The 13,472-nt window shown below is 43.2% G+C and overlaps 3 protein-coding genes across 3 annotated transcripts in view; all 3 read right to left on the reverse strand.

Moving 5' to 3' along the window:
• Positions 1 to 13,472, reverse strand: part of LOC141430148 (transmembrane protein 64) — a 275,453-nt gene that overhangs the window by 91,956 nt on the left and 170,025 nt on the right. The gene's annotated exons all lie outside the window — the stretch shown is intronic.
• Positions 1,561 to 12,744, reverse strand: LOC141430126 (putative 1-phosphatidylinositol 3-phosphate 5-kinase; the record flags this gene model as incomplete). Its single annotated transcript, XM_074090684.1, is given in 10 exon segments — positions 1,561 to 1,648; positions 2,772 to 2,903; positions 3,320 to 3,503; positions 4,151 to 4,265; positions 6,580 to 6,778; positions 8,151 to 8,697; positions 9,225 to 9,477; positions 10,130 to 10,238; positions 10,808 to 10,928; positions 12,503 to 12,744. Coding segments are annotated over 10 exon segments (1,755 nt in total), but the record flags the coding sequence as incomplete, so codon positions are not given.
• LOC141430129 (1-phosphatidylinositol 3-phosphate 5-kinase-like) lies at positions 13,175 to 13,329 on the reverse strand (the record flags this gene model as incomplete). Its single annotated transcript, XM_074090686.1, is given in 1 exon segment — positions 13,175 to 13,329. A coding segment is annotated over 1 exon segment (65 nt), but the record flags the coding sequence as incomplete, so codon positions are not given.

The raw sequence follows: 13,472 nt of genomic DNA on the forward strand, positions 1-13,472 counted from the left end.
CCACTGGGCTTAGAGCCATGAAATTTGGTATGTAGGTAGCTGGACCTCTGGAATAACACATAATCTATTTTTACCCCGATATTCCCACGATAGGGATAAAATCTTGAAATATTAACCGCTGAGTTTAGAGTCATGAAATTTGGTAGTAGAAAGCGGATGTCTAGAAAAACACATAGACGACTTTTTGACTCGATATTAACCACGGGATACCTAGGAATAAAATGTCGAAATAACAACCGCTAGGCTAGAGGCATGAAATTTGGATGTAGTAGCCGTATGTCTGGAATAACACATATTATAAGTTCGCTACTTTTTATCCGATATTCCCACGGTATTTTTGTAACTAAGGACCCCATACATCCCTGTATTATTATTATTATTATTATTTCGTATTTTTTCTTTAATTGTATACTGTAGATTTTAAAGTATTTTATTTCTAATTATTTTATTTTGAAAAAATGACTTTCTGCCAAGTTTCTTGCGGCGCATTCTTCTTGGCAATGATGGTCTTTCCGAAAGCGCTGGTAGTATAAAAAATGAAGTGTAAAAGTGCCCATTGCGGCCTATTTACTGAATAAATGATTTGAATTTGAATTTTGCATTTGAATTGGATAGGGAAAAATTTTAAACTTCAGCACTGGGTTTAGAGTCTTGAATTTTGTACAGTCATTCACAACACAACCTTAATGAAGACCACGATTTTTTTGCAAATTTAAATTGCAGCTACCACACCGAATAGTTTACGCGTGCGAAGCCGCGGGTAAAAGCTAGTTTAATATAAAAATTAAACAGTATGTAGACAACTAAAAACTGAACATTTTAACTCGTTATAGTATCTTAACCCAGTATTGCTGCCCCATCTCAACTTTCCACCCTGTATACGCCTATGTGTACCATCAGCCAAATAAGTGGTCTATAAATTTTTAAACAAGTTCCTATCAAATGAACATGTCGTTAAAGTCGAACTTTCAAGTTGACAGACACGTCTATTGGCATTATTGTTTTGTGGCATGCAAACGACTATCAACTTTAGGATGGTAGACCACATATTTGACTGATGGTACCATTAGCATACTTAGGAGATGAGCCATGAAGGAATGCCTTAAAAACTGTCACAACTTCTAAATCTTAGTGGATGTACCCCAAAAATCATACTTTTAATAGGTAACTCAGAAGACGTTACCATGGCAACAAGCAGGGTTTTGCAGGTGGTAGGACCTTGTGCAAGCTCCGCCCGGATTGCTACCACCATCTTGCTCGCTAATCCTCCCGTGAAGCAGCAGTGCTTCCACTGTTGTGTTTCGGCGTGGAGAGTAAGACAGCCGGTGAAATTACTGGCACTTGAGGTATCCCATCTTAGGCCTCTAGGTTGGCAACGCATCTGCAATACCTTTGGTGTTGCAGATGTTTATGGGCGGTGGTGATCTCTTACCATCAGGAGACCCACTTGCTCGTTTGCCATCCAGTCAAATAAAAAAAATAATAAAAAAAAAACAAGCAACACTCAAAAGTTGATTGACCCAGGAAACATGCCGTTTAAATCGTCAACAAATACAATACCTGGTTCTCCTGTTCCTCCTTAACTTTCTCCATGCTGTGCTGGATGACTCTGCTCGTTATGGTGATACAGGCATCGCCGTGGACGAACCTACGAAAATAATCGTACTAAAATTATAAATGGCAAATTTTGTGCGTCTGTGTTTGTTACTCCACGCTAAAACGGCTGGACGGATTTCAATGAAATTTGGTATGTAGATAGCTGGACATCTAGAGTAACACATAGGCTGCTTTTTATCCCGATATCCCCACAGGATCGGGATAAAATCTCGAAATTTTCGCTGGGTTCACGGTTGCTTTTAATGCAACCTCGAAATCCGGAATTTCAATTCAACTGTCAGATCTAATGGATTGCGCGTGCGAAGCCTCGGGTAAAGTCTAGTAATAATATATTACCACGTTATTTACCATTCCATATGGTCCATTTCTGGCTATTGAATCCAACGAGCCAAACTTATCGGTACGACACGAATAAGTAGAAATTAAGCGGCTGTTTCACCATCCATTGATTAGCGTTAACCGACGGTTAAATGTGATGCCGTCTCCGCCTATTCGAACAAAACAAATAGAGACGGCATCACACCTAACCGCCAGTTAACATTAATCAATGGATGGTGAAACAGCCCCTAAATGTTAAAATCATAACTGTCACATTGAAGTATATCATATCAACAATTTTTTGATTTTTACCTTTTTTTTAATACGAACGCCTTTAGGCTTAGTAACCGTGTCTATCTGTTGCTTCTTTATGCTGACACCGCCGCACCGATTTAATATTTAGTATAGAGATAGCTTGAGAACCTGGGAAGGACCTACACTATGTTTCATGCGTTTTTTACAAGCTTTTATTTAGTTTCACCTGTCCCGTTGTCTGTCTGTAATCAAATCTTGCAAGTTAAATTCGACCAACTTCCAGTAGTTGGATCGACTTGAAATTTGGTATACTAAGGTGACTTGCGTGACAATACAATAATCTGGTAGTGGCATTCTGGTAGTCCGGCCAGGACCGTCCACAGGACGGAACTCTTCAACGGTTAATAGCATCGACTTGAAATTTGGTATGCAAATGTAGTTTGGATGACAATACAACTACAGACAGCAAAAAAGCTTGTATTCACAATGAAATGTTTACCAAAAACTTATTTACAAAAACACGTCACAGAACGCTGGAAAAAGTTCGTGAGTTTTCTGGGGATGCCCGAGCTCTGACTGACCTCCTCACGTGCTGGTTGACCGGCACGGAGCAGTTGTTGGAGGGGCACTTGTACTCGCCGTTGAAGCAGTACTTCGCGAGGAACGCGCCCAGCGTTATGTCGTGGCGGCCGTACATCTCCATCGTCACTATCCTGGGAGAGGCAATAGGCTTGTGTCTTAAAACATTATTATTAGTCCGTACTGAACAACCCTTGTAATAGTAGATTGCTCAATAAGAGCCATTTTACCCGAGACGTTAATAGCTTGAGGTGGATAGGCACGTCGAGGGAAAATGGGTTTAATGCTCGAGTTTTACACTCTGCTTTTCACTTCGATTGAGAGGAAATTAAATAGCAACAGAGTACGAGAAATTGTAGTGAATGGTAGATTAAATGAAATTACGCGAAACTAATATCGATGCAAAGTTTGTCGGCGAAACAAAGGACCATTTTGTTAGCCAACAGTTTACGGCGGGCGTTTGGACGAATTTGAAGACACCTCTCTGTCTCACTAGAGTACTAGACCAGACTGTACTTTTCTCACTAAGGGCTGTGGGACTTTTACTTACCAGGGGTTGACGCAGAAGTCGGGCGAGTTGGCCGACTTGCTGCTATAGCTGTAGAGCAGCACGACCAGCTTCTGGTGATTGTCGGGGGCTAGCGGGTCCAGCTCGCGAGGTTCCGGCTTCTCCTCCAGCTCCGGGTCTTTGGGGACCTTCTTCACCACTGACGGCTTGTTCTGAGGGCATTCGGCTGCGAAAAACACCGAATTTTCGAGATTGAGCAAAATATTGAGTTACTAGCGTTTACCCGCGGCTTCGCACGCGTAAATCGTTAGATACAGCAGTTGAATTGGAATTCCGGGATTTTACAAAATTCTCGTGGGAATTACATTGTTTTTTATCCTGTGGGAATATTGATTAAAAATATGAAAACGGTAGAACCCAGTTCGCTGCGCTGCGACAGGGTTCTATCGAGTGTCACAGTGTAAAAATTTGAAGTTTGTGAATAAAAACCATGATGTAGCTTTCGGGAATTTCCGTGGATATTCAGTAAATCCCGGAAATTTCAATTCAACTGTCAGAATTTATGATTCACACAGGCAACTATAGTATAGTTCAAGCTGTACTTGGTTTAGATGGGTATATAACTAAATGTAAACAAAACAACGTCTATTGGTGTCTTAAATATTGAAATTCGTCCATTAAAATATCTTAACATTTATATTTCTGTATTGAAATACACTAGTTTGTTATTTTATTACAGTGATAGATAAGTAAAATGTATAAAAACCTTGAATGTACCAATTCTGGCAGCTGAAGTTTGTTTACATTTAGTTAAATACCTACCAAAACCAAGTATAGTATAGTTGGTTGAACTGAATGTGAAGGGGTCGTTACGTTTGTGGCGGGAGTTGGTGCAGCCCCCGGTGGCGCGGTAGTTAGCCAGCGCGCCGCGCAGCGCGGGCTCGTCCGCCGTCCCCGTTATCGGGGTCGCTATGAACGGGTGCAACACCTGCAAATATACAATCATCATCATCATCAGCCGGATGATTCCATTTGAAATAAAATTGGCCAATTGGCCTGGTCTCAAAATAAGAACTATGGGTTCTAGACAATGAGTAAACAGACATGGGTATACTATACATACATAAACCGTGTTTTTTTCTGTTAATTTATAGAAACTAGATATCCTATCATTTTGCCAGCTTTGACGTTTATAATGATACCTCATATGTTGAAAACCATCCAGTTGTTTAAGATAGAAGTAGACCACCAGTAGTAGAATACCAAAGATATTTCTTAAAGATTGGTTTGTTTTGGTGGGACAATGGCGAACTAACAGTGGGGTGGAAGGGGCGTCCCAAGGGGCCTCCAAAATGTCCACAAGTTCTCTTGATCAAGTCCTTTAAGGGCTACCCGAGGTTTTCATAGATTTTTGACTATAAGTATATAAGAAGATAGAATTATAAGTCAAACGGCTATCGGTTCTCCAATCTTTAATCTCCATTTTTGTCTACTGGATTTTGAAAAAAATTAATACTTAATTTTGTATGATTTTTTTAAACATTGTCTAAAAAAACACTTATTTCGTACCTCTATTGACGTGAAAGATCTAACATATACGAAATCAACATATTTGGGTTCGTCTTTGACGTCTCTAAAAACGTGTCGAGGGTTTTCATTTGAAACTAATTAACACAAAAGTTATGGCCAGAAAACCAGTTTTTTGGCCTAAAATTGTTTCAACTTTGCTGCCAAACATCTCGAAGACAATGAACTTTGAAGTACATATGGGCTACTATATTGCATTAAGCCGTTGTTGTTAATATAATAAGCTACTAAACACATTGGAAAACTAAGGAATTCAGATAGAAGGTAGGCATGGGATCCCCTTAAGACTTGGCGTTCATTCAGCTTTGCCGCCCCGGGTCTCGAACGAGCTTAGTCCGCCATCTATTGACTTGCTATAAATACTCTCGAAAAAACAACCCTCCTTTAGGCATTCAGGTTAAAAGGTATAGCTGTCAGACAGCTGCTGTCTGACTTGGATAGTATCCACACTCGCCTTCGATGGACACGAACTCGTGCACCTGCTGTTTAGTTAAAGTGATAAGTTTTTCCATGTCAAAGTCAAAGTCGAAATAGTACATTTTTGCAGGAAGTAGGACCTAAGGTCCGCCCGGATTGCTACCACCATCTTGCTCGCTAATCCTGCCGTGAAGCAGCAGTGCTTGCACTGTTGTGTTTCGGCGTGGAGAGTAAGACAGCCGGTGAAATTACTGGCACTTGAGGTAACCCATCTTAGGCCTCTAGGTTGGCAACGCATCTGCATGGTGTTGCAGATGTTTATGGGCGGTGGTGATCTCTTATCATCAGGAGACCCAATTGCTCGTTTTCCATCCAGTCGAAAAAAAAATAGTGTCTTAATTTATCTATTAGAAGCGCGAAGTCGAAGACTGGGGGCTTTAATGAGTCGATTTTCGTAATTCCATTACCGCCTGTGCGACATACAATGTTTTTCATCACATTTGCGAGTAAAATTGTATATTTGTGAAAGAATAAATATTATTTTAACAACAATGGCCGATATCTTAGGCTGCACTCTCGGACAGCGGCAGCACGCTCCCCCGCGCCCGCGGCACGGGCAATGAATCATGCGACCGACCACGGGTTCCATGACCAGAACATTAAGGTCGAGGGTTTTATTTGGGGGGTTGCATCCAAGGTAGCCTGCATGTTACGACACTGTTTACGAGCAAGTGTGATGAAAAAATCTTTATTCAATTTAGGCTATAACTATAACAAGCACATATGAATGTCAAAAAAACTACCACCGCCTCGAAAAAAACTCTGTTGAGAAGAATCCGGCAAAAAACTCAACGAAAGTCTTTATGACATTGACATAAGACTGATTTTGACTTGGCCTGTGTAAAAACTTTTTTCACGAACATAACCCTCCTTCGGACAGTCGGTTAGAGGCATTAGGCATAGCTAGGGTTGACAACTATACTGTTAAAAAGTATACAGTATTATACTGTTTTTCCACAACATTAAACTTTTTACTGTTGAACAAAAACAAAGTATACAAAATACTGTTTTCAGCATCAAAATGCCTAATATTAAAGTATACGCTAAGTCAGTGCAGCTTACCTAGTCACAGTAGTGGTGTTTCAGGACGAATCTTTGAATGTAAATTTACTAAAAAAGAGGACTAAAATTCTGTTCATATTTTTAAAGTATTGTTTATTTTCGTTCTCAGGCCCAAATATACTTTATTTCTTGTAAAAAAAAGTTGGCAACCCTAGGCATAGCATGCATACGCATACCTGGACAGCGTCGACGCTCTGTCTGGGCCTGCTGACGCGGCGCACGCGCGGCGTGTGCGGGGCGCGCGGGGGCGGCCGGAGCAGCGGCACAGGGAAGTACTTGCGGAGCGGGCAGCGCCGCCCCGCCTCCGTCTCCAGGTACGGAGGGGGGATGATGATGTTAGGGGACATCGAGAGGATCGTGTCGTCGATTGACCATCTAGAGAATAAATCATTAGGTGAGAATAGGGAATATTACGCAAAGCTCTGCGCAGGGGGCGGCGTTTGTCTCCATGCATGACGGGTCATGTCATTTTTAATAGTAACAAATTAACATAATATTTGCATCGCTAGTAACGATAGAGCTACATTTCTAAAATTTTAATTAAAATAATATGATATTATTTTAATTAAAAGCCGCGGTGGCCGAGTGGTTTGACCTATGGCCTCTCAAGCAGAGGATCGTGGGTTCAAACCCCGGTTCGCACCTCTGAGTTTTCGGAATTCATGTGCGAAATTACATTTGAAATTTACCACGATCTTTACGGTGAAGGAAAACATCGTGAGGAAACCTGCACAAACCTGCGAAGCAATTCAATGGTGTGTGTGAAGTTCCCAATCCGCACTGGGCCCGCGTGGGAACTACTGCCAAGCCCTCTCATTCTGAGAGGAGGCCTGTGCCAGCAGTGGGACGTATATAGGCTGAGATTATATATATATATATAATATGATATTATGTCATCATGGACATTTAAGAGACCGGACGGGATGTCTCTGATTCCGTGGAGTACGGGACGTGTGCTAGTGTGGGATGCAACTTGTGTTGACACACTGGCCCCATCTCATCTCCACCGAACATCAATAAGGGCAGCAGCAGCAGCAGAAATGGCAGAAACTGCCAAAGCAGGAAAATACAGTGGTCTCGGTGCCGAATATGATTTTGTACCTTTCGGCGTCGAGACCCTTGGTCCGTGGGGCCCTGGCGCTCTGAGTCTCTTCAAAGATCTATCAAAGAGGCTCAGAGGTACCACAGGAGACCGAAGAGCTGGCAGTTTCCTCGCTCAACGCATCAGTCTTGCGATCCAGCGGGGAAATGCTGCCAGCATCTTTGGTACCATGCCGCAGGGTCCATTTTAGATTTATTATAGTTTCAGCTTATTTAATTTTATAATATTATTCAAAAAAACTGTTTATGGTTTGTGCTAGTGCTGCATTCTGACGGCAGAGCAGTAGTATTCCCTTTTGTAATAAAAAGGGCTATAGGGTCGGTCAAGGAAGAAAGCAATGGTTCCGACAAAAAAGACTGACCCAAGCATGGTCGTTTGCCCCCTTACATAAAAAAAACTTAGTACTTATTATCAAATCTATGGAACTACCACTCTGTTACCATGCATTATTACAAATACTAAATGAAAATTATCTGTGTTATATAGCTGACTGCAAATCACTCATCATATCACTCAAACAACCGCAGAAAATGGATAGTGTAAACGGACACAGCCGACACACAGCCAGTAGTATTAAGTATAGACAAAAGGAACAAATGTACAGAACCTGTTATAGAATCATTAGTAGATCAATCAAAAACTTACCTGTCAGTATGATTATCCGCCTTCAGACTCTCTTCAGTGGGCAGAAATACGTCATCTTCTACCGACACAGTCGCCCTTAATGGATCACTAAAATCCCTTATGGGTACTCCACAACTTAATCTATCACTATCCGCTTTGCGCACAAACTTACTAGTCAATGGATCATTAAAGGAACTCGAATCATCTTTCTTTAAACTATCTACATCTTTATCATCATCTGTATCAAGAGCTTCTGTCGCTACACTGACTTTGTCAACTTTTTCATCTTTATTTCCTTCTTGTTTAACTTCATCATCGAGCATCTTATTAATATTGTTGTCATCATCATCACCATCATCATCCCACGTCATTCCCGGTTCAGGTAGAACCACTTCGATGTCAGCTAGGAATGCTTTTTCTAGTTTCCAGTTGTAGCACGCCAGGAGCATGAATTTGACGACTTTCTTGACACGCGCTAGTTCTGAGAGGGGTGCTCCGCAGATTAAGATGCAGCAGCCTAGTTGGGGCTCCGCGCAGCCTTCGAGGGACATCAGGGTTTTGCTTGGGTCTGTTGGAGAAATTTGGTGGTGAAAATGGAGCTAGAACAGGGGGTATTTTAGAATCTTTTATTTAACTTGCCGTGTGAGGACCCCATATCTATCGACGCAGAATTGGCAATAGCCGATAAAAAAAGCTTTATGCAGCAGCACTAGTAACAATGGCAGTAGCATGAGAAATAAGAAAGAAAGAGAGAAAGAAAGAAAAATGATTTATTAACGGTCCCAACGGTACCACCACCAAACACAAAAAACAATAATATATTACTATACAAGCAAAATCACAATAAATTGTATGGTGATGACACCAATTGTCACCGAAAAAGGGTCTCCACTCAGCATGTGTTGCTACACAGTGGGTGCAGCAACGCCGATTTGACGCTAAATAACGTGTTTATACACTCGTCCCACCCATTTCCCTGCTCATTTGGCATTGCGGCAGGGGCTGAATGTAATAAATACCCCATGGAGACGGAAGGCTGTGATGCACGCCGCACAACGGAGCAGGTATTCTTGCTTGTACACAATAGGCACTCACGGCAGGTGACGGAGAACTGCCGGCAGTGCCCCAGCCTCGGCACAGCGATCCTGGCGTCGACGGAGGCCACCAGGTCGGCCCGGAGGCAGCGCGCGGCGCGGTGCAGGGCTCCCCGGCCGACGGCGGTGGCCAGCGCCACGCCCGCGGCCCGCAGCGCGTCCTGCACGGCGCGCGCCGCCGCCCCCCGCACCAGCACCACGTCGGGGTGGAGCGCCGTGATGCGCGCCGCGCAACGGACTAAGTATTCTTGCTCCTAGAACCCAGTTCAGTAAAACTAAATGAGCCAATGAGAGCCATCCATCGCGTATGATTCGCCGCTAGAGGCGCTAAGTAGTGTGTGTAATGTCACTGTTTTGGGCGAGCTACGCGTGTTTATTTATAATTAGAATAATTTTGTGAATATTTTGCAATACCTGAAATTAATTGTGGCAAATATGCGTTATGGGGCAATGAATTCTGCGTTTTGAGACAGTTTTGTCTTTCGGAAACCTTTGTCCCCCCTTTTTTCCGAACAAAACGGGACTACGCAACACTGCGGCATGCTCGATATTTTTATGGTACGGTTTTAAGGTATTAAATATGATTTAAATGTAAATTTTGTTATCACGCCCGTAATAACAAACTAACCACTATACTACAGGCGGGACCTTTGTCTACAGTGGCGCCAACTGGTGAGCGCGAAAACGGTAGCCCTCATTGCAAGCAAGACCATTAGGTCGCCTATAAATTTGTGTATGAAGTTTATAATTCGAGCCGGGGTTTGAACCCACGATACTCTGCTTGAGAGACTACAGGTCAAACCACTAGGCCATCACGGCTCACGGCTATATTTCCTATACCACATTTCTATCTTACAAGATTCTCGTTGCACTACATCAGAAAATCAAACGTTATGATTAAGGTACCTGTAGCAACACGGGTTCAAGCGAGGTCAACTTGCCCTCCACCCTCTGGTACGCAATCGAGCAATCCAGGAGGAGGACGGTCGGGTTCTCTATCTTCTGAGGCATTGCTCTGAAAATTACGACACAATACAATACACTCTAACACCACCATGCGAAATACTCTGTCACGCTTTCACGAAACCAGTGCCGATTTTGATGAAATTTGGTATATGATATTTACGAACATTACATCTTACAGACTGGCTAAAACCAAAAAGTCGTTTCTGGGAAGTTGCATACGTTTTTATAATAAAATTCCAAAAAATATTATAAATGAAACGGATACAAAATTCAGATCTATTGTCAAGAAGACATTAATATCTAAGGCGTATTATAAAGTTAATGATTATATCATGGACATCCGATCCGCATTAGCGATCCCTTCAAATAGCGAACCTACTGTGTTAAAAAATTAAGTTGTGTTAAATACTTGTGATGTATACATATAATTTAATAATATTGTAAATCTGTTTAAAAATATATATATACCTCGTAAGTTTCTTGCCGGATTCTTCTCAACAGAGGTTTTTCCGAACCGGTGGTAGTTTTTTTTTTGACATTCATAAGTGCTTGTTATAGCCTAAATTGAATAAAGATATTTTGACTTTTGACTTTTTAAACAAAGCGCGCTGGACCCACCTGTGGGCCACATTCTTGGTCAAGACGACGCCGGGGACCACGCGCGAGTCCCGCGCGCAGCCGTCGCGGAGTTTCTTCACTTGCACATAGTTCCGGATGTCTATGTCGCTGCTGTGGAGATCTACGATACAGGAATAAGTATGTTGGTAATATTCTTGACGTATCGGCCAATGGTACACATATTTAGCAACCCGCCGTGGCACGGACGTGAGGAATGTGGTCTACGGTCTTAAAAAAGTTTTTGATAAAAATTTCATTTTTAATACAAGCTTTTTTGCTGACTGTCGTTTTTAGGGTTCCGGAGTCAAAATGGCAAAAACGGAACCCTTATAGTTTCGCCATGTCTGTCTGTCCGCCCGCGGCTTTGCTCAGGGACTATCAATGCTAGAAAGCTGTAATTTTGCAGGGATATATATGTAAACTATGCCGACAAAATGGTACAATAAAAAAATAAAAAAAAATTTTTTTAGGGTACCTCCTATAGACAGAGAGAGTAAAGTGGGGGTGATTTTTTTTTCTCATCCAACCCTATAGTGTGGGGTATCGATGGATAGGTCTTTTAAAACCATTAGGGGATTGCTAAGTAAATTTTTCGATTCAGTAATTTTTTTGCGAAGTATTCAACTTCAAAGTGCAAATTTTCATTAAAATTGAGCGCCCCCCCCCCCCTCTAAAATCTAAACCGGTGGGTGGAAAAACTTGAAAAAAATCAGGATGGTAGTAAGAATATCAAACTTACAATAAAAACTATAACCATTAAGTTTGCTTGAGAATTATTAGTAGTTTAAGGGGCTGTTTCACCATCCATTGATTAGTGTTAACTGACGCTTAAATGTGATGGCCGCGTCCGTGGTGGCTGGTTTACCTATGGCCTCTCAAGCAGAGGATGTGGGTTCGGCTCGCACCTCTGAGTTTTTCGAAATTCATGTGCGGAATTACATTTGAAAATTACCACGAGCTTTACGGTGAAGGAAAACATCGTAAGGAAACCTGCATAAACCTGCGAAGCAATTCAATCCAATCCGCATGGGCCCGCGTGGGAACTATGGCCAAGCCCTTGTTCTGAGAGGAGGCCTGTGCCAGCAGTGGGACGTATATAGGCTGGGATGGACGCTTAAATGTGATGCCGTCTCTATTTGTTTTGTTCGACTAGACAGGGACAGCATCACATTTAACCGTCAGTTAACACTAATCAATGGATGGTGAAACAGCCCCTAAGAGTAAATAAATAGTAGCAGCCTAAGGTATAACATATACCTAAATTGGAAGATTCCGTATAAAATACGAAATCCTTAGAAAAATATCACTTAATTTTTTCGCAATGGCTACGGCACCCTATTTCGGCCGTGTCCGACACGCTCTTGGCCGGTTTTTTTGTTCACTGTATTTGCATTGTCATCCAAACTACATTTCCGTACCAAACAAGTCGATGCCATTAACCGTTGAGGAGTTCCGTCCTGCGGAGACGATCCTGGCCGGACTACCAGGCCAGGACGATACTGTCAGATTATTGTATTGTCACCAGAGCCTAAAGTTTCTGACGCTCGCGATCGCAATCAAATGACAGTTTTTGATGGAATGCGCGAAACATAATCAATCAGTGCAATCAGCAGTGGATTTGTGCGAGTAAAATAGCGCCGCGCCGCTCACTGACTCGCTGGACAGTAGCTGGCGCGCCAGTAGCTGCCCACTGACCTGGCATGATGATGTCAGCTGCTTGCGTGCACAGCGGTAGCAATATGTCGAGCCACGCGCCGCTCAGTGACTCGCTGGACAGTAGCTGCCGCGCCAGTAGCTGCCCACTGACCTGGCATGATGATGTCAGCTGCTTGCGTGCACAGCGGTAGCAATATGTCGAGCCACGCGCCGCTCAGTGACTCGCTGGACAGTAGCTGCCGCGCCAGTAGCTGCCCACTGACCTGGCATGATGATGTCAGCTGCTTGCGTGCACAGCGGTAGCAATATGTCGAGCCACGCGCACTAGTGACTCGCTGGACAGTAGCTGCCGCGCCAGTAGCTGCCCACTGACCTGGCATGATGATGTCAGCTGCTTGCGTGCACAGCGGTAGCAATATGTCGAGCCACGCGCCGCTCAGTGACTCGCTGGACAGTAGCTGGCGCGCCAGTAGCTGCCCACTGACCTGGCATGATTGATGTCAGCTGCTTACGTGCACAGCGGTAGCAATATGTCGAGCCACGCGCCACTTAGTGACTCGCTGGACAGTAGCTGCGCGCCAGTAGCTGCCCACTGACCTGGCATGATGATGTCAGCTGCTTACGTGCACAGCGGTAGCAATATGTCGAGCCACGCGCCGCTTAGTGACTCGCTGGACAGTAGCTGCGCGCCAGTAGCTGCCCACTGACCTGGCATGATGATGTCAGCTGCTTGCGTGCACAGCGGTAGCAATATGTCGAGCCACGCGCCGCTCAGTGACTCGCTGGACAGTAGCTGGCGCATTAGTAGCTTGAGGTGGTCACTCCGGCCTCTTCGATAGCTTTGCACAGTTTGTTGTCACTCGGGCCTTGATTCAAGACAGAAACTCAGTAACTGTATAATTATAAATAATCAACAACAGGTTTGATTGTAAGATTTGTTTTTTGGAATCTTTTTGTATTTTTTATTTCAATTCCAAATTTTTACTTTTACGGTCATCCCGTAAAACCT

This window comes from Choristoneura fumiferana, chromosome 8, assembly GCF_025370935.1.
Source record: "Choristoneura fumiferana chromosome 8, NRCan_CFum_1, whole genome shotgun sequence".
Lineage (NCBI taxonomy): Eukaryota > Metazoa > Arthropoda > Insecta > Lepidoptera > Tortricidae > Choristoneura > Choristoneura fumiferana.